Raw genomic sequence first — 20,000 nt, 5'->3', positions numbered from 1 at the left:
TGTGTTTTGGAGAGGTAGCGTGGAGACCAGGGTTCAGTCCTTGCTCACCCATGGAAACGTATTGAGTGCTTCTTTTTACAAAGGCTTTTTACACCCAACCAGCTCCCTTTTCTTCCTTGTCCTCTGGCTGTCTGGATGTTTTTTTTAGCAGCATAGCCAGAAGTAGGATAGCAAAGGAAGAATAGAGAATAGAGAAACACCATATTTTAGTGTCAGATTACAACTGCTTATTTACATTTAACCGTGCAATGCACTAAACATCTGCTGGCAGTGAAAGATGTGTGCCCCTGCCTACATCAGGTAAGGTAAATAGGGGCAGCTTCCAGAATCCCTTACTGAGCATGCATGAACAGCAAAACAGAGAGATAAAGGAAAATCAGATAAACCTGCCACACCAGCTACACCCCACATATTAAAATACATAGATCTGTAAGTTTGACCACCAAAATGGAAATCATAATAAAAGGGAAGGCTGGTGAAAGAAACAAAAAATAATCCCAGGATGCATTTTAGAATGAGGCATAGTAAGCAGGGGAGCAGGGAGTATGAGGGTACTGCCCCCTAAATAAGATTTTTTGTTGTTAACTGCCCTTGAGTTGACCCTGACTCATAGTGATGCTATGGATGAGACATCTCTAAGGCCCCCTGTCCTCTACTACTCTGCCTAGGCCCTGAACATCCAGACCCATGACTTACTTGATTGAGTCTATCTATCTGGTGTGTGGTCTTCCTGTCTTTCTACTTCTCTCTATCTTTCCTAGCATTGTCTTTTCTAATGATTCTATGCCTTCTCATGATGTAGCCAAAGTACAACAGCTTCAGTTTAATAATCTTGGCTTCCAAGGAGATTTCAGAGTTGATTTGTTCAAGGATCCATTTGTTTGTCTTTTTTTGGAGGTCCATGGGATCCTCAGCACTCTTCTCCAGCACCACAATTCAAATGAGTTGATACTCCTCCTGTTTGCTTTCTTCACTTTCCAGCCTTTGCATCCATACCCGTTGATGGGGAATACAGTGACGTAAATGATTCTTACTTTAGTGTTAATTTGTATATCTTTACTCTTTAGGGTCTTGTCTAGTGTTTTCATAGTTGTCTTTCCCGTTCCTAGTTTTCTTCTGATTTCTTGACTACACTCTCTATTCTTATAAATCTTAGGTATCTTTTACTATTTCACTATTCTCATTGCCTAGAATGAATGTCATTATTTTTGTTTTAAGTTTAATAGTACTAAGTCTACCTTTGCACTTTCATCTTTGATCTTCCTTAGTAATTGTTCCAAGTCAGTGATGTTTTCCACTAGTATGGTGTCATCTGCATATTTTAAGATTGTTGGTAACTTTGGTTCCTTCTTGCTATCTTCACATTCTCTTATTCTGAGTCTAATCCTGCTGCATACAAATTGAACAAATAGGCTATAGAATGCAGCCTTGCCCTCCCACTAATTTTTCCTCCAGTTCTCAAATTTCTAGCATTGCAGTAGCATAAAACTTTAGTTGATCATTTGGAAATAGAGTTTAGGAATGTAAAGAAAAGGAGCAGGCAAAGTTACCAAAGAACTATCTTGAATGCTAAAAATTTAGAAACTGAAGGAAAATGGGAAGAGCAGAATTCTTACTGGGAGGGGAGTGCCCTCATTTTGTCATCGACGTCCCTCGTAAATACACCCCATAGGAGGAGAAAAATTCCCAAAGTGTTGGTATTGTGGTGAAGTTATTTTTTACTTTCTCCTCCTGCTACTTGGGACTGAATTTTTAACCTGGAATAAGTGACATTTTCATACCCTCTAACTCCCAAGTTGGCAATGACAGTCCCGATTAATCCTTTGTCATCCCATTTATTCAGATGCATTTAAAATGTTTCAGTTTCTCTCTCATCCTCCCATTTTCCCTTTGTCCTCAGATTACTTCAATTGCTACAAAATGAGTTTGAAGTGCAAAAGTCTTTTTGCACTCAATTAATTCAGCAGGGGAGAGAGGAAAGGAGGGGGTGGAACCTTGCCCTTCCAAGTCACTCAGGCAAAAGCAAACTGCTGCAGCTTCTCCTTGCTTGTTTTTTCTTTTGCCATCTTGAATACACTCTGTTGTTGTTTCGCCACACCTGACCTGGTTTTCATTTGAAAAATATTGGAAGCTATGCATCGTTTCCAAGTAAATGCCATATTCTGTATGATGCACAGTGGGAACAAAGAAATCCTAGTCAAGTGCTCTTTTTAAAAAATGTGACCAAAGGAAACAATCTGTTGCTGTTAGTTGGCTGACAGAACAACTTCTTTCAACAGGACCAGGAAAGGAAAATCTTGCTGTGCAGCAGCCCCACATACCCTCTCAAAGCTTGTTTTGGAGAGCTGGATAATCCTTTGGAGCAGATTATTGGGAGGTGTCAAGGGCTGCGGGGAGAGAAAAGGGAAAGACACTCCCATAATACTAGTGAACACATTTAATTTAGGCTAAACATCGTCTGCATAATTTCTGTTGGTGGTGAAACTAGAAACATTTTAGGTTATTTTGTGAGTTTTGTTGTTGTATTATTACATTTTGGAATTCCGGACCCTTTTTTAAAAAATGCCCTAAATTAGTGCTCCTTTATTGGTTTAAAATTCCTATCCCTTGATAAGGCACAAGTATTTTCAGCTAGAAGAATTTGAAATTTACTTGTCTGAGGGATGGCAAATGAGAAAATGCTAAGGTGTTACTATATTGGTGGCAGGGTGAGGAAGCTGTCCATGTTCCGTTATGTTAAGACTATTGGTAAACATTTGATTTCTGAATGTTGCCTTCTGTCTTGCTAAGAAAAATCTCTGTGTTTGTAGAGATTATCCTGACAGTAGTATGCTTTGCTGGTTGTCAAAGGCATGTTTAGCATGTGGAGATGTATTAATCTGACATAGCTCCCATTGTAAGTGGCTGAAATAAATAGAGGGATCAAACAGATGAAGAGGGATTAACTCTGTAGATGGAGCAAACTCTTCAATCACTAAACCAGTGATTTTACAAAGGATTAGCTTGCTTCTACAAATATTGATTACTGATTTGCTTCTCAAGAAGAAGACGACACAGCTCATGCTGCTGTGTATAGTGTGCTGTGTGAAGTGAACATCCTTCATATTAATGGATTCGTTGTAGGCAATATAGGAACTGACAGATTTATTATTGTATCATCCACTAGCCCTCCTAGACTTAAGACTGTCAGCAGTTTCATTAAAACTCCCTTTTTAATTTCACAGTAGCAGTTACATTTTTCCTGAAAAAGCTGGCATGTGGGCTTTACAGTCCAGACAAAACAGTTCTGTGCACTTTTTAAAAAATGCATCAACCATTTCTGAGTAGCACAGTAAATAAATATATTTGCTTACAAAGGACATAATGGTTTAACAAAAGGGAAATGGACTCTCCCAAGATTTAGCAAAGCGGTGTAAATTCAGCTGACATCTCATGTTTTAGCCCTATTCTGTTAGAACGTCAGCACTCCTCTGTAGAACTTCTGAACAGGTAAGTGCACTTAGGCAGAAAAAATATTAAATGCATAGATATAGGATGAGAGGCATTGGATTAACAAGACTACATGTGAAAGGTTTTTAGGAGTCCTAGTATACCACAAGTTGAACATGAATAAACAGTGTGATGCGGCAGCTAAAAAAGCCAAAGTGATTCTAGGCTGCATCAATAGAAATATAGTGTCTAGATCAAGTGAACTGAGACTACCACTCTATTCTGCTTTGGTCAGCCCTCACCTGGAATACTGTGTCCAGTCCTGGGCATCAAATACAAAAAGGATGTTGACAAGCTGGAACGTGCCCAGAAGAAGGACTAAAGTGATTAAGAGACTGGAAACCATGCTCTATGAGGAGAGGCTTAGGGAGCTGGGTATGTTTAGCCTGGAGAAGAGAAGGTTAAGAGATAATATGATACTCTGTTTAAATATTTGAAATGGTGTCATACTGAAGATGGAGCAAATTTGTTTTCTACAGCTCCAGAAAACAGGACCTGGAGCAATGGCATCAAACTACAGGAAAAGAGATTCCACCTCAACATTAGGAAGAACTTCCTGACAGATGACTTGTTTGACAGTGGAACACACTCCCTTTGAATGTGGTAGAGTCTCTTTCCTTGGAGGATTTTAAACAGAGGTTGCATGGCCATATGTTGATAGTGTTTTGATTGTATGTTACTGTATGGCAGGGAGTTGGACTGAATGGCCCTTGAGGTGTCTTCAAACTATGATTCTGTGATAAGTGCTGTCAGGAGAACTGATGTGTAAATTGATAAGTTCTAGATCTGAAAGTCTTAGAAAGAAGTCTCAAAAGAGGCAAAAATAAATTCCTGCTTAGCTTCACTTTGGTTTTAAAAAAGGAGGACTTGAATGCTTTAATTTGATCTAGGGAGAGTGTCTCTCATTTCTACGTCAAACCAGAACCCCCCACCACCTTATGGAGTGAGAGCAGGCTTCATCTACTGGACAGTTTTCATAACCTAACTGGATAAAATGGCTTTATATTGCACTGTTTCCTGTCCTGATGTACATTCCATTTGCAGTCCTAAATGGTTTTCTTGTTGTTGCTGATTTAGTATAAATAAATGTAATTTCTTTTCAGGGTAAGGAAGAAAAAAATCGAGAAAATAAATTTAAAAATCTGATTTTTTAAAATCCTACATGTGAAAATGTCTTGCATCTGTGATAGTATCAGACTTCTTTTTGGAGACCTTTGATTTCTCCTGCCATTCCCCCATACAGACAAATTTTGTTACTGCGCAGATGAAAAATACAAACTGAAAATGTTCCAAATGTTTCTATGCAGCTAGCATTTAAAAAAAAATTGTTCTCAGTGCTGAGCTGTTAGACCCCCAATAGTTCATACATATGTTTCCTTTCAGTAGCTTCCCAAGCCGAAAATCTGATCCCAAATGAGAAGTGTCTTGAGGGTAGTTCTCTGTTTTGTTGAAGAATTCCATCTGTCCCCCAAAGGAGTAATCAACATACATCTTTCAAATGCAGTATGTTTTATGATAATGCAGCATTTGTTGTTGCTTTAAAACAGCCCCCCCCTCCCCCGGTTAATAGTATAATAATTCGCTTTACCCCTATTCTCCCATAGTTAAAGCAAAGAAACTAGTTTCATTGTGAAAAAACACACATCTGGTAGTCAAATGGCACAGTGTCTTTTTCAAATGGAATGTGAAATGTACTCTTGTAGTTAGTTTAAATGCAGTGTGGCGTAGTTTTGGTGTACTCAGAAACACTCCTGGAGTTAGTTTGACTAAGCAATCATTTTAACATAAATTTTACTTCAGTTTTTACAGGGGGAGAAGGAGTGTTTTAATATAATAGAATCACGGAATTGGAAGGAACCTAATCCAATCCACTGCCATGCTGGAGTCCATAGCCAATGCTTCCCCCTGGGAGATAGCCATCTTCTGAACAGTGGACATATTTTAGGTGGTGGTGGTGGTGGTGGTGGTGGTGGTGGTGGTTGTTGCTGCTGCTGCTGCCTTTAAGTCATTTCCAATTTACGGTGACCCTAAAGTGAAACTATAATGGGGTTTTCTTGGCAAGTTTCTTCAGAGGGGTTTTTCCATCACCATCCTCTGAGTTTGAGAGAGTGTGACTTGGCCAAAGCCACACAGTGAGTTTACATGGTTGAACTGAGTTTCGAGCCCCAGACTGCAGAGTCATAGTCCAGTGCTCAAACCATTTTATCACTCTTGGATTGCTTTGATTGTGCAAGGTGGGGTTACATTGCAGAAAATCACACCACTGAGTGTGCATATTCAAAAAGGCTTTGGATGTCTGTTTCAAATGTAGTTCATAATTTTGTGTGGATGTTTTCCATTCAAGGAGTAGGGGAATCTCACCTCTCTGGGCATGTCCAAACTCTTGGGCACTTCTAAATTCTTGTTCCCTCCTAGCCTGGATTTTTAATATGAAGTGTTTGAAATTTTTTAGGTTCCATCATGTATCCATATTAATTCTTGAGATTTGCCTGCTCAATCAATTCTCCTTGCCCAGCCTGGTCTCCTGCATATGTTTTGCATTGCAATCACTTTTAGCCCTAGCCAACATGGCTGGTGTGTAGGCATGACAGAACACACCAATTTAAGAAAAAAATATGTTAAGAAGTAAATTCTGTTGTGGAAAAGTCCATGACAGTAAGGGCTGTTCGACAGTGGAACACTCTTCCTTGGAGTGTAGTGGAATCTCCTTCCTTGGAGGTCTTTAAACAGGGGTTGGAAGGCCATCTGTTGGGGATGCTTTGATTGTGTTTTCCTGCATGGCAGGGGGTTGGACTGGATGGCCCTTGTGGTCTCTTCCAACTCTATGATTCTATGTATTGGATATTTGTTGTAGTACAGTTGGCCCTCTGTATCCACAGATTCTTTATCCATTGAGTCAAGCATCCAAGGCTTGAAAATATTTTATACACACACATATACACAGGCACACACATTTCAAAAAGCAATGTCAGGGCACCATTTTATTATGCCATTGTATTTAATTGGACTTGACTGTCCACGGATTTTGGTATCCACGTGGGCGTCTGGAATCAAACCCCAGTGGATACCAAGTGCTTACTGTATCTGTTCAGAAGGGGCACAGTTTAGGGTTTGGGTTTTCATTGTAGCAAAACTAGACCAGTTTTTAGTTTGAAATATTAGTACAGGTATGTACAATTTATTTTCTTTAGGTTGCTTTTCTATGAGATGGAGCTCATTTGATATGTTGAAAAGGAGGAGTATTTGTCAAGCATTCTTTAGTGGTTATCCAGTTTTATTTCTTAATTTTGAGCAATTCAGCCAAAGTACAAGGAAGAATTCAAATATTCCAGAAATGTATAATAATCTTTTTTTTTAAGCGTGAGCATTCAGTCTGTATTTCTTACCCTTGTGACACCTTGCTATTGTAGAACAAGCAGTCTTATTCCCTAGATAGCTATTTGCAGCTGAGTTGTAAATGTAGTTTTATAACAATCTCATGGATGAGCTGACTTCTGCAGTGGTTTGAATCTATCCAGCAAAAAAACAAAACAAAAACACCTTGATCTCTACCTGGAGGTTCTTAACCCTCTTGACAAATAACTAATTGCTTCCCTGAAGTTGAGATTTTCAGCTGATATAGGACATTGGAATTTTGAGAAAGACACAGAAGGAGGGGAGGAGATAGAAAGGGACCATTGAGTCATGTTCAATTAACCATATAGATCTAGCTAATGTAATAACTCATATTGTTAGCATATTAAGAGTCTCTTTCAGGGGCAGCTGGTGGATCTATTGCTATAGGGGCAGCATATCCATTTTAGGGCTACTTATGGACTCTGTAGAGGTTTACCACTGAAAGAGCTCCCTTACAACCCACGTCATCTGCAGGAGGAGTGCTCATAAAATAGAAAATGTGCTGTCCCACAACAATGGGAGTATGGGCAGCTCCAGGGCTCTTTATCTTGAGAAGAGCTTGGGAACATTACTTGTTTTGGACTCTTGGACAACAAAGTTGAACTACATCTTTTTTGGACTACAACTCTCAGAATTCATCAGCCAACATTGGCCAGTGCTATCCAAAAGTGTTTTTAAAATTAATACAACAAAAATGAACTCATCCAAGCTCTGATGTTGAGTTTCTCATCAGCTTTATATGAGTACTGTAGTTTAATCCATGAATGTACTGTACAGTCTTAACATTACTCTGCAGCAGAGGTGGAGAACCTTTGGCCCTCCAGATATTTTAGACTGTGACTCCCACAGTCCCTTACTATTGGCCATGAAGGATGGGACTAATGAGGGTTGTGAGCCAGAACATCTGGGGACCTAAAGGTCCTTCAACCTTTGCACTGTAGTGTGCAACAATAACCCACTCCTCCCAGGTTTCCTTTTTTTGGGCCATTCATGCCTGGGAGCAAATGTACAGCTTTTTCTGCCTGTATATTTTGAATGTACCTCAGACCTCATAAGCTGTTAAGTTTCCTGCTTCTTCTGGCTCATTGACAATATCCACTGATTTTTTTCACATTTCTGTGTTTGAAGATTGTTTTTACAGGCCTTCTTTCCTATCGTCTGTGAGTGACTGTTAGACTTGCCTACTGGTAAAGCAATTTAAACTAAATCCTTCTTGTTTCTTCTTCCTTATATATATGGGATAAACTCCGCTTTTGTTTTGCCTTTCAAAATAGATAGGATTTTAAAAACAACAACAGGCACACTGCACACTTCATGTAAAGCAAAAGATATAAGAGAAACCACAGGAGAATCTAGTCTCCAAGTTGATAGTAGAGATTATGTCCAAACTGGGGCATTTACCCAAACATTGAACAGTAGTCAAAAACAAGTGTTTGCTTATGTCCCCACAGAACCGTGGAAGAGAGCCAGGCATCCATTCACACTGCAATATTATAGTGCTATTATTCCATTTAACTGCTATGGTTCTATTCTGTGCAATCCAGGGACAGGCATTCAGGGAGATGCATTAGCCAGATGGACACTAATGCCTTACCAAAGCACAAATCTCAGAGTTCCACAGGATGTTGCCATGGAAGTTTGGGTAGAATAATAGTACTATAATTTGTAGTGTGAGTGTGTTGGGTAGTGTGAATGGGTTCTAGATCTCTGACAGTTGTTCCATAACTGGAATGTAACCACAGAGAAAGCTCTACTGTGTAGCTCTATGAGCCACACTATTCTAAGGAAAAGCATTAGGGCTGTCGAGTTGATTTTAAATCCTAGTTGGGCCTCTCAATATCTGGCATATTTAGTGCCTTACATTTTAATGCTAAGCAGCATAAATACCCTAAAGGCACCAGATCCTGTATGATTGTGGAAGCTAAACAGGGTCAGTTCGGGTTAGTACTTGGTTGGGAGACTGCCAATGAGTAAGAGGTGCCCTAGGCTGTATTTCAGAGGCAGGAACTGGCAAAATTGCCTCTGAGTATTTGTTGCCTAAGAAACCCCTATTAAATTCATGGACATAAGTTTATAGGCGATTTGAGGCACATCCATACATATGCTAATGTTGGATGCCTCGGGTCACAAATGTTCTATGCAGTGATTTTGGAGCAGATGTCATAAGCTCTGTCTTTTGGTTCTGCTGTCCCTATAAGATGCAGAGTGAGGACTGTCATCAAGGGAAACTCTATAGATAGAACTGCAGTCCTGCAGCTGAAAAGTTAACAAAGTATGGATAGCTGCGGAAAGACCACCATAGGCTGGGAGGAGCCAAAGCTGGACATAATTGGACATAAATTGTGAATCCTCCTTTTAAAAAGTGATTTAGAAACATAGGATGTTTCACAAGAATGCTGTATTCCCATAAATAAAGGCCAAGCATTTCATCATGTTACTCCTATGCTTGATTAGCTGCACTAGCTTAGGCTTGGTTTAAAGTGCTAGTTTTGAATTTTAAAACCATAAATCGCTTGAGAGCAGCCCACTTGAAAAGCTATGTTGTTCTGCATATACCTGAAGATTTTCTCATCAAATGAGGTGAGGCCAGTAGGGAGAAGGTCTTCTCTGTGGTGGCACCCTGTTTGATAAAACTGATAACACAGAGATGCTCACTTGGTGCCATCTTTTTTTTATCCCATTATAGTCATAACTACTGTAGGACTAGTGAAGTCAATGACACCTACGTTAGTCAAGGCAAACTAAAATCCCATTAAATTTTTGGGACTTGTCCTAGATAGGCCTATGCATGCATTTAATTTGTGGTCTTTCACTGCCATGTAAATGCCTTTTTATTCATCTAGGCCATTTAAATGACTGAGGTCCTGTGCAGACCAGCAATTTGGGTTGACCTGGGGGCGGAGTCGGAATGTAGCACCTATGCAACAAATGCCCTGGCTGCGCCCCAGGGTGCTATGATCTCACGGTGCTGCTCTGGCACTGCATCTGCACAACGCACCGAAGGAGCACCGTATAGCCATGGCACCATGTCTGTTACACCCTTTTCAGGGCGCTTTGTACAGTCCCTTAAATCATACAGTCTGTTTCTTAACCTGTAAGTTGAAAAGGAATTATGTTTTTAAGATTCTTTTTATTTTTTAAAAGTTTGTATTAATAATAATAATAATAATAATTTGTTTTATTTATATACCGCTATTCCAAAGATCATAGCGGTGAACAGCAAGTAAGCTAATTAGCAAGTAAGCTAATTTGCCCCCAACAGTCTGGGTACTCATTTTAGTGACCTCGGAAGGATGCAAGCCTGAGTCAAGCTTGGGCCCTTTTGCTGGTCTTGAACTCGCAACCTTGTGGTTTTGAGTGAATGGCTACAGTACAGGCATTTAACCACTGCTCCACCAGGGCATTGATTTTCTTCTCAGTTTTACTGTTACACTTTTTTATGAGCTAAGCAGAGGATTTCTGTTATGGAGTGGGTATGTACAAGTAAATAAATGAACAATCTGAGAAGTAAATGAGGCTTCAGATATACCCCGGGAAAACAAAATCTTGTATTTTCTTTGTTCTAGACAGAAAATTGGAAAGAGAAATGGCAGATAATGTATTCTGGTAGCATAAACCAGGATGTACAGATGGTTCACAATGCTACAATCACCCAGGAGCCATCATTCCACAGGGCTCTAGAATAGGGAGGGAAGAAGAGCAGGGTTGCCACTAGTTCTCTGAGAAGTCAGCTCCTTCATGCTGTGCAAATGTTATCTGACCTAGAGCCATTCTTCCTTGCTACAGAAAGTTGTGATATTGATGTTTGAGTTTTTCTATCTTTTTCCCTCCCTCTCCCTTTTTTCCTTTTCTGTTGTGTATTTCTCAGTTGTAAGCATTAGGACAGAAACTTCCTCTCTAATTTTATTGATATGTCAAATGGTCTGAGGGTCTTTCTAGTTCTATATATAGGACAGAAATGTTATAAATATGTACAAATAACAGCTAAGAAACAGGCATGATGATGCCTTTCCTTCTTTATCAGATGATCTTATTGGTGTATACAGACACTCTGTAGAGTCTACAGCCTTCTCTATGGTAATGATACATTTTCTCCCCCTAATAACCCCAAACCCAGCAGATGATGCTGTGCATGACATGATTGCCTATGGTGTCATGCTGGGAAATGATGATTCATGTTGCCGAGTGCCAAACCAAACCTTGATGCCAAGAGCTCTTGGTGATCACTGTAATTTGCTGACAGTTGGGTAATTGCCTGCTTTGCACTTGCACTCCATCTGATCATCTGAAATCAATGCAATGCCTCTGTTAACTACTGAGATGTAAGAAAAAGAGCATATGGGAACTAAAAGGAGAAAATTAATTACTGTTTAATTATTTGCAGCATTATTTGTTGAAGTGTACCAAACGTGCAGCCAATGTAAAAGTTTAAAGCTTAAAAGAAAATGGGACGGGGGGAGAAAATGTATAACAGCAGAGTTCTGTCTCAGTTCACTTGCTGCAGAATTCTGTCAATTGATGAATGATAGGTGGCTATCAATCTGTTATAATAGGGAGCAGTCCTGAATTTTGCAAGTAGATTGTGTCTACAGTACTTGCAAAACCTTGCTGGTTTGTGGAAGCCAATAAGGCAGGGTAGGATTACTGCATTCAGTCTGAGACCCAATTATATGTCCCTGCCATCCTCTGGAGGCTGCACAGAGACTACCCAAAATGCCAAAACAACAACAACAACACAAAGGGAGAGGAACCCAGAAGGAGCTAGATTTCTGCTCCTTGTTTTGAAAAAATGATTTTTAAAAATGTTAAGGATTGCAGGGGATTTAAAATCTATTTTAAAAGGTGAATCACCTCTCCTAGAGGCTTCCCAAAGAGACTAAAAGGAAGTCTGGAAGGGTCAGCACTTGTGGTCATAAGGGGCTGCTCTTTGCCCACTCCCTACAATAAGGGTTGGGGTTGGATGTAACTTTTAAATTTTCTTCTTTCTAGAAGTCACAACATGAAGGAGAGTGTTGTTTCCAGCTCCAGCCCTGTTTTAGGGAAATGGAGCAGCTTTGGATGCAATTGATTCAAGATTCCAGCCAAACATCCTACTACTGGTGATAGATCTGTGCCTGATGGATTTTTTTGTTGGTTTAGTGGGGGCCATTTTTGGTCCCAAGTCCCATTTCACTGTCAAGGCCATTCTTTTTGTTGCATCATAACCCGATCCAGCTAGTAGATCAGAATATGAATTGTGATAAGAAAACTGGTTTTGAACACAAATAAAGCATAACACATTTTTCAATGATATTTTTTTAAATCATGGTATGTTGAAACCTTAAGGTGCTAACATCGTAATTGCTGTAACAAGCCTTCAATTGTAAACGTGCTCCTATTGATAAACTGTTATTTTTTATCTCATTTATACTTTAAAATTGATATTGAGTGAACATGCAATAAAAGGGTTTTATACATAATGGCCAGAATGCTGTTGGTTAGTCCCAACTAGAGTAGATCCATTGAATTAATTGCTAAATGGTGAATCAACATGCAGGCAAACCCAATTGGTTCAGTGTGTCTACTCTATTCAAGAGTAGTCTCCCCATGGCAGGGAAAATGCCAGCTGACTCCAAGAATTTGTGATTCTCAACCAGTTGTGGATGATACTTGCAGAAGATTAGTGTTTTGTTTTACAGTTTATGGAACTAGGGTGTAATAAAAGATCCATGGGATGCACAGTGGTTAGGGAGCAGCACAACAGTCCAGTGAGGGCTTCACATATTCAGTAGGCTATGAACTGCTGAGTTCTGGGAAGCAAAACTGGAGGTAGAAAATGAAATGGTGTATCTTGGAAAGGAATGCGAGATAGCCCTGCTGCTTTTTGTTACAGGTCCTATATGTTAATACCCAACTTATGTTTTTCTCCTTAACTGAGTCAAGCTTTAATTATGTGTAAATTTAAATATGTAAAAAATACACAAATAATTGTTTCTTACCTTTCCCCCATTATATAATTATTAATGCTTTAGAAAAATAACATATTTAATGTCTGTTTATCTCTCCCCCTGCCTCTTTCTAGGGAATCAATTTCTTCCAGTTGCAGCACAGGACCTTCAGGCTGTTGTAAAATCTGGATATCTGGAAAAACGCAGGAAAGGTAAACCTACACAAATAATCCAAAACTATGCCTTATTTTGCTAAGAGAAGTGGGAATAGTTTCCAGCAAATGGAATGGTTAAATGTATCAAAATGCTCACTCTAAGAGATGACTCACTTCCTTTGGAGAGTTACTACAAAGAACTTGGGCATAATTGAGAGGACTGAAAAGCACTTTAAAATACATCCATAAGTAGGAAGACTTAGATAAACATCACAAACGTTTTGAGAACTATGGACAGTTTAAATATAGGTGACTAGATGTTGGAACTTCTTGATGCAAGAGTTTCAGTCACTCTGCCTATTATTGTATTGAAATGCGGTGAAACATTGATCCAGTTGGACCGTTGACCCAGTTGGACCACTGATTAGTAAATGTAAAAATTTAGTGGAGGCAGCTGATGTTGTTACACTGTGTGGGAGAGGAAAAAAAAGACATGACAAAACAAACTCAATGAAACCCTGTAGACAATTCTATAACATTTTGATCTGGATCCATCTTGCTTTAGGGTGACCAGATGTCATAACCAAAAAGGAGAACAAGGCACCATAAAATGTAGGACATTCAAGAAAAATGTAGAACAGTATAAAATAAAAGCTAAAAGCACTAACATAAATATAAATGCATGCTTCTTAGTCATGCTCAAAATGGAGGACATTTTGGAATTCCTCCTGGAGAAAAGGTTGAAATGTAGGATGTGTCCTAGAAAAGGAGGACATCTGGTCACCCTGATCTTGTTTCATTCTACCTCTAGTGCTACAAAGCACTAGACTAGATCAATTATGTACTTGCTTTCATACCTGTGTTATACTATTGGAGATTGCAAGCATTTATTAAATTGTATTTCTGTACTTAAGACATTTATTTCCTCTTTTTAGACAAATTCAAGATAGCCACAAATGTTTAGAAAACGTAAAGCTATATTTATCATGATAATTACTGTTTGCATATTTAATTGTTATTTTCCTCTAACAACCCATTCCACTTTTTAATTGGTCATAGCAGACTGTAGCATGTAACTGAATTTTGTAGTGTTACACCAAGCATGTAACTGAATTTTGTAGTGTTACACCAATCTAATAGAAATTGTGTTCATTGCAGACCACAGCTTTCTTGGGTTTGAGTGGCAGAAACGGTGGTGTGCTCTGAGTCGAACAGTTTTCTACTATTATGGAAGTGACAAAGGTATAGTAATTGTAGTTTATGGTTTATCTTAGGATCGATATGCATTTTAGCAGTTGACTGTTTGCAGACGTTGTCGGGGTCATGCTGTCTTGATGCATACCGGATTTATGTCTGGCATTCCTGACCTTCATGTTATTATGCTCTATTTCCAGATAGTGTAAATATACCATTTCTTATCATTTCTATTGTTTTCCTTAGAATTTCAGATAGACCTGTTTTTCTGAACTTTGGTCAGTTTTTAATATGACCTGACACTATCTTTACTTAGTTTCCTTTGTATTTCTTCCACTTTCCTCCATGCCTTGCACATCCAAAAATGTGCTTTGCACTTATTGACTATTATTTTGTCCATGTTTCCTTCCATCTGGAACTTGTGACATTCATGAATTTATCAGGCATTTTAAGTACAGTTTACATTATTACAATGTTCTAGAGTATTTATTTATTTATTGGAGTAAGGGCGTATTTCATTCCATATTTAAACCACAGCCATTCCTTATAAAATCAAGACAGTTTACCTTAAAACTATAAAATTTGCTAGGGAAGATCACTTTGGCAAGGGCCCAAGTTTTATAGGTTCAAGGAATTCAGATGAGAGATGATGGATTTATAGCAGCTTTAAAATGGGAGAGAGTTGAAATGTTGGAATGGTGATACAGGTTGAGTAGCCCTTATCTGAAAATCCAAAATCCATTTTTTTCCCATGTGGCTGATATAGTGACACCTTTGCTTTCTGATGGTACAGAGTACACAAACTTTGTTTCACGCATAAAATTATTAAAATATGTACAAAATTACCTTCATGGGTCCCACCCAATTCCAAGATATCTCAAATATACTCAAATATTCCAAAATCTGGGGGGGGGGGGGGGGAATCCCAAACACTTCTGGTCTCAAGCATTTCGGATAAGGAATACTCATCCTATTTTGGAAAGAGGCAGGATAATTTCTACAAGGAGGCACAGTGGGTGCTTTTTCCTGGCACTGTCCCAATCCCTCCCTGCACATTAGTGTCCTTGCAAACCTGCACATCATGATTTCATTTTTAATCATTAATAATGACAGCCAAGAACCATCTATCTCTACTTGTGTCTGCTTGCTCCCAAATCCATGTTGTGCCAACTGCTTTAATCTGTGTTGCAATATGTGTAAAACAGCCAACATGCTTAGGAATGTCATTGCTTTGAGCAAGCTCAGTACAGCAGTGATGAAGCCAACAATACCTCCACAGTATTCACAGGTGGCAATCTAGTAAAGGAAGGTTCTTCCCTTCTCTTTTCTTACCCAAGAGTAGGTAGCTGGATTTGGGTAGGATCTAGGTTGGCTTAAGCTAGGACAGCCTGTGAAGGTTTTAGAGAGGAGCTTGAAAAGGTGGAGTATGCATATGTCTCCCCTAAATTACTCCCTTGCTTTGTGTTTCTGTCACTGGCAAAAGTAAATCATAAGTGAGCACAATATATGACATTGGAATATTTTTATTGTTACATAAAAAGCAAGTTAAGGCAAGCACCTTAATTTACTGTGCTTATGCCCAAGTGGAGCATGCCTGAATTCACTTAAACCTAAAATATAACTCACTGATTCACTTATCAGGTACTTAGGTTACACATTCAGGGGTAGCTGTATTGGTCATATAGCAAAGTACAATAACATCCAAAATTCACAAACACCTTTGCCTGGTGATGAGGTCAGTGGAAATATTTAGGTTTGTATAGGTATTTCACAGTGATGTATGCATTGTCAGGATTATTAGGAAAAAACAGAAAAAAATATTTCTGGCTCCAAGCAGACAGATGGCTTGGAGCAGCCTCTGGCCTCTCCAGCCACAAGCATGCCTGAGTGGCACGGGACTGTAGTGACCAGACACCATGGTTCTGAGGCTGGCTGCTGCCACGGTCCACAAGGACCACCAGCAAGAAGTGCTTTTTTTACACTCCTTTTGCTGTGTGGCTTCAGCCTGATCCAGGGGCATGTGTCATCTTCAAATGCCCCCACCCCCCACATACACTAACATTGCTTCTTCTGTTACTTCTTCTCTCATCCTGTCTGATGAAAGAAAACAGGAATAGCAGAGCAATTCCAACCTGCCGGCCAAGTCCCAGCAAAGCTCACAAAGCTTAAGCAGGATCCCAAATCTGAAAGCTCTTTTTTAACACTGCCGCTCCCCCAATGTGTCATGTTCTAACTCCTTGTTCTAGTCAGTCTGCCCCAAAATGGTGCCACTATGAGCCATAGAAGTGATGTCCTGCACCCAAGCCTTGTAAGAGTTTTCCAACCGCCACCATCAGTGAAAGATGCAGCTAAGGGAGTGAACTCATGTGAACAGAGACAGAGCGGGAGATACCACCACACAAAATGATCAGTGAGGCTATATTGTGGTTTTAAGGGACCCTGAAAACTAGTTTCATGCAACCCTCATCCCCACCATGGTCCTAAAGGCTGCTGGTTCCCCTTGTCTTTCTTGTGCACCAATTCTTTGACTAAAGCTCCCCCTCCTGACCACCCCCTTCACCGCCCCCCCTGAATCTTTCCACTGCCCCCTGGGAGGAAGTCCCACCCACTTTGGGAATCACTGCTGTAGCATCTCAGCAGTTTTTTAGGTGAAATTTTCTATCATCCAAAATCACATCATGAACATGCTCAACTATTTCAGGACTTGACACTATTGAAGGCCTCACAAACCTTGCTGTATCTTCAGTCTCAAAATCTCCATGCTGAAATTTGGCATATCATTTCTTCACAACTGAGTATGACAGGCACTTGCCACTCAGTGCATCATATACTCATTGATTTCCTTTGGAGTTTTCTTCTGCAGGACCAGGAACTTCATGGTGTACAGCGTAGAACATACTTTTTGTTGACATGGTTCTATCAACGATTTGGAAAAAAAACCCACAACAGAAATCAGTTTAAAACTTTACTAAAAATGTCTAGAATTCTGAAAAACTCTAAATAAAACTCTATATATTTATTTATTTAAGTTCTGGACACATACAAGGATATGCTATAGATATGTGCGTATATATACACACTCTGTGTGTGTGGTGGGGGGTATAACTATTCTGGCCTATATATTTACATACACAATTACAACTCAGTATAAATCACTGGAACTGGCTAACACTATCTCTTGAACATCCTGAACACGCACTCCACCCTGCATACATCTGATCTGATTCTGGATCTTATGAAGGTTCAGGCCTGGTTAGTATGTAAGTGGGAGACCGCCAGAGAATACCAGAGATCTTCAGTTACATTTCAGAAAAGAATTATGCCTTTCTAAGTAATCCAGGGATCGTGATAAAATGTATTAATTCCATTCAGAGCTGTTCTTAGATATGTGTTGAGTATTCATGTATGGTTGTATGTATGTGGTTGAATGTCATCTGCTGTAAGATGATGCAGCTCTTTCTGTTTGCAGTATGTGTATGGTGAGAGATTTTTAAAAGGTAGAAATTATGGGCAAAACCACACTAAACAATTTCCTCCTTATTGCTGTGTGTCCAGAATAAGACATGTAGCACTCTGGATGTGCTACTATCTGTACTGTATTTCTAAACTCCTGGTTGTTTCAAAGCCATGTAGATTTTACCATCTAAATGGTGGTATTTACCGTAAACAGAGACAGCCTTTATATAACAAAACTCTTTACTCAGTTCAGTTGTGGTACTAATATCAAATCTTTAAGTTCAGTGGTATCTTGATCTTTTATCCTGGAGACATTTTTTCCCTTTATTTGCTTTTGGTTTGGGTTACCAGATTCATCATCTTCAACTAAAGCAAATAGATCTAACATGTTCCAAATGACAAATCCTGCTGCCTTTTAATAAACTCATTTAGAGCATACTTGTTTGAAATTCTCTGTAAAACAGGATACCCTCTTGCCTACCAAAAGTGATCTGCGCTATACTACTGCTGCCTTCTTTCAAGAAGGTATATTCAGGACTGGACCCCAGCAGCTAAGCTCTGAAGGCTAGAATTCCTAACTTCTCTGTGATACCTATCCTCCAATCACTTGTATTAAAACAGGTGGGCACAATAATGGCCCTGGTGCTGCACATGCCCCCCCCCCCCCCCAAGGCTGTTTTTGCAGTTCTTGACTCTGACAGATGCCACAGAGATCCTTTTTCTGGACCTAAAACAGATGATTTGCTATTCCTGGACATTTCCAGGATCAGTAGTTCATCTTTTTAAAAAGTTTGAAGGCTGTTCTATTAAAACCTGTATTTCCTTAACAGAATTGGACATCTCACCACTTCTCATTTACTTTGGTTGCTATTTTTGCAATTACTATGGGCCACAGAAGATCCTGGGACAGAAAACTTGTTCCTGGACCCTATGCAGGCACCCACTCTAAACCCTCGAATTATCCAGGTTAGCAAAACATTGAAACCAATTATGATATTCCATCACAGTTACTGAAAAATCTTTACTTTTCTAACACTGCATGAATCATGGAGGAGAGGTAACATCTGCTTGAGAAATATTGTGGCAAATGTGATGCCCAACCAAAATAGCCTTGGAGTATCAAACTTACACCAGCTGAGCTATCCACCCAACCTTCTTAAGAACAAAAGACATGAAGATGTGTTGGAAGAAGAAATAATAATAATAATAAATAAAGTTTTTATTTATATACCGCACCTTCCATAGATCAGGGCGGTTTACATAAATTACAGTACGCGTACAATAGTTAAAAACAACACCATACAATATACAAAAAATAAAATAAAACCAGCAAAAGCCCCAGTAGCCCATTTTAGACTCAGTTGTTCCATTTCACCCAACCTTCCTTCATCTTCCTGACTCTGTTCTTCTTTCAACTCAAGGCTTTGCTTCTGGCGAAGGCACTCTTCCTCTAGTTTTTTAATCTTTAAGGTTGTTTCTTTCTCAAGATCTCTGAATGATTCTCTCTCTGTTTGGAGAACTTCACACTTCTGCCTCAAGTCATCTCTTTCCTGGGTTAAGGCTTCCCTCTCCTCTTCACTGTCACAAAGTCTTTGGGCCATTTCCAGTTTCTCCATCTTTTCTACCTTTAACTCTTCTTGCAGTTGGTCCATTCCATTCTGTTTCCACTGGGATTCACAGAGCAACTCCTCCATCTCTCTCTCTTCGTCTTGCAACTCTTCCATCTTAAGAGACAGATTGATGTCTTCATGAACAGCTAATGGTCTCTTTTCGCTAATGTTACTGCACAGTAGGTCTTGAACAGTTTCATTGCGTATCTCCATATACGATATACGGAGTAGGAATTCTCTGCCTGGAATTTTGTAAATCGTGTTGTAGACATCATGAATTGCCATAGGTAAGACACCAGGACAATCTCGTGTGCCCAACATTGTGTGGGCTTTGCCTGAAGCTGCTTGACCATAAGCAAAAATTGTGCCAAAGGTGAAAGACTTGTCCCCATCTATTTGTGACACAGTACAATCTTCGCTTTTCCATGCCATCTGTACTTCATCTCCAAGGTCTTCTTCTTCTACTGTATCTTCAGGCCAGCCCCTGATGATGCTGGGCCGGCCTGCTCTCTCCCTCAACGGCCGAAAGATGACAGTTATGGAGGGAGGGCACTTTGTCTTCAGGCCAGCCCCTGATGACGCTGGGCCGGCCTGCTCTCTCCCCCAACGGCCGAAAGATGACAGTTATGGAGGGAGGGCACTTTGTCTTCAGGCCAGCCCCTGATGACGCTGGGCCGGCCTGCTCTCTCCCCCAACGGCCGAAAGATGACAGTTATGGAGGGAGGGCACTTTGTCTTCAGGCCAGCCCCTGATGACGCTGGGCCGGCCTGCTC

At 39.8% G+C, this 20,000-nt stretch overlaps 1 protein-coding gene across 4 annotated transcripts in view; it reads left to right on the top strand.

Moving 5' to 3' along the window:
- Nucleotides 1-20,000, top strand: part of SKAP2 (src kinase associated phosphoprotein 2) — a 149,263-nt gene that overhangs the window by 66,926 nt on the left and 62,337 nt on the right. For all 4 annotated transcript variants that reach the window (XM_042474654.1, XM_042474651.1, XM_042474653.1 and 1 more), the window contains exons 5-6: nt 12,947-13,024; nt 14,126-14,209. In XM_042474654.1, the coding sequence (XP_042330588.1) occupies nt 12,947-13,024; nt 14,126-14,209 (162 nt within the window). The remainder of the gene's footprint in view (nt 1-12,946; nt 13,025-14,125; nt 14,210-20,000) is intronic.

Source organism: Sceloporus undulatus, chromosome 6, assembly GCF_019175285.1.
Source record: "Sceloporus undulatus isolate JIND9_A2432 ecotype Alabama chromosome 6, SceUnd_v1.1, whole genome shotgun sequence".
Lineage (NCBI taxonomy): Eukaryota > Metazoa > Chordata > Lepidosauria > Squamata > Phrynosomatidae > Sceloporus > Sceloporus undulatus.
Note: the sequence above shows the minus strand (reverse complement) of the source record. Positions and strands in the feature narration are given on the sequence as shown.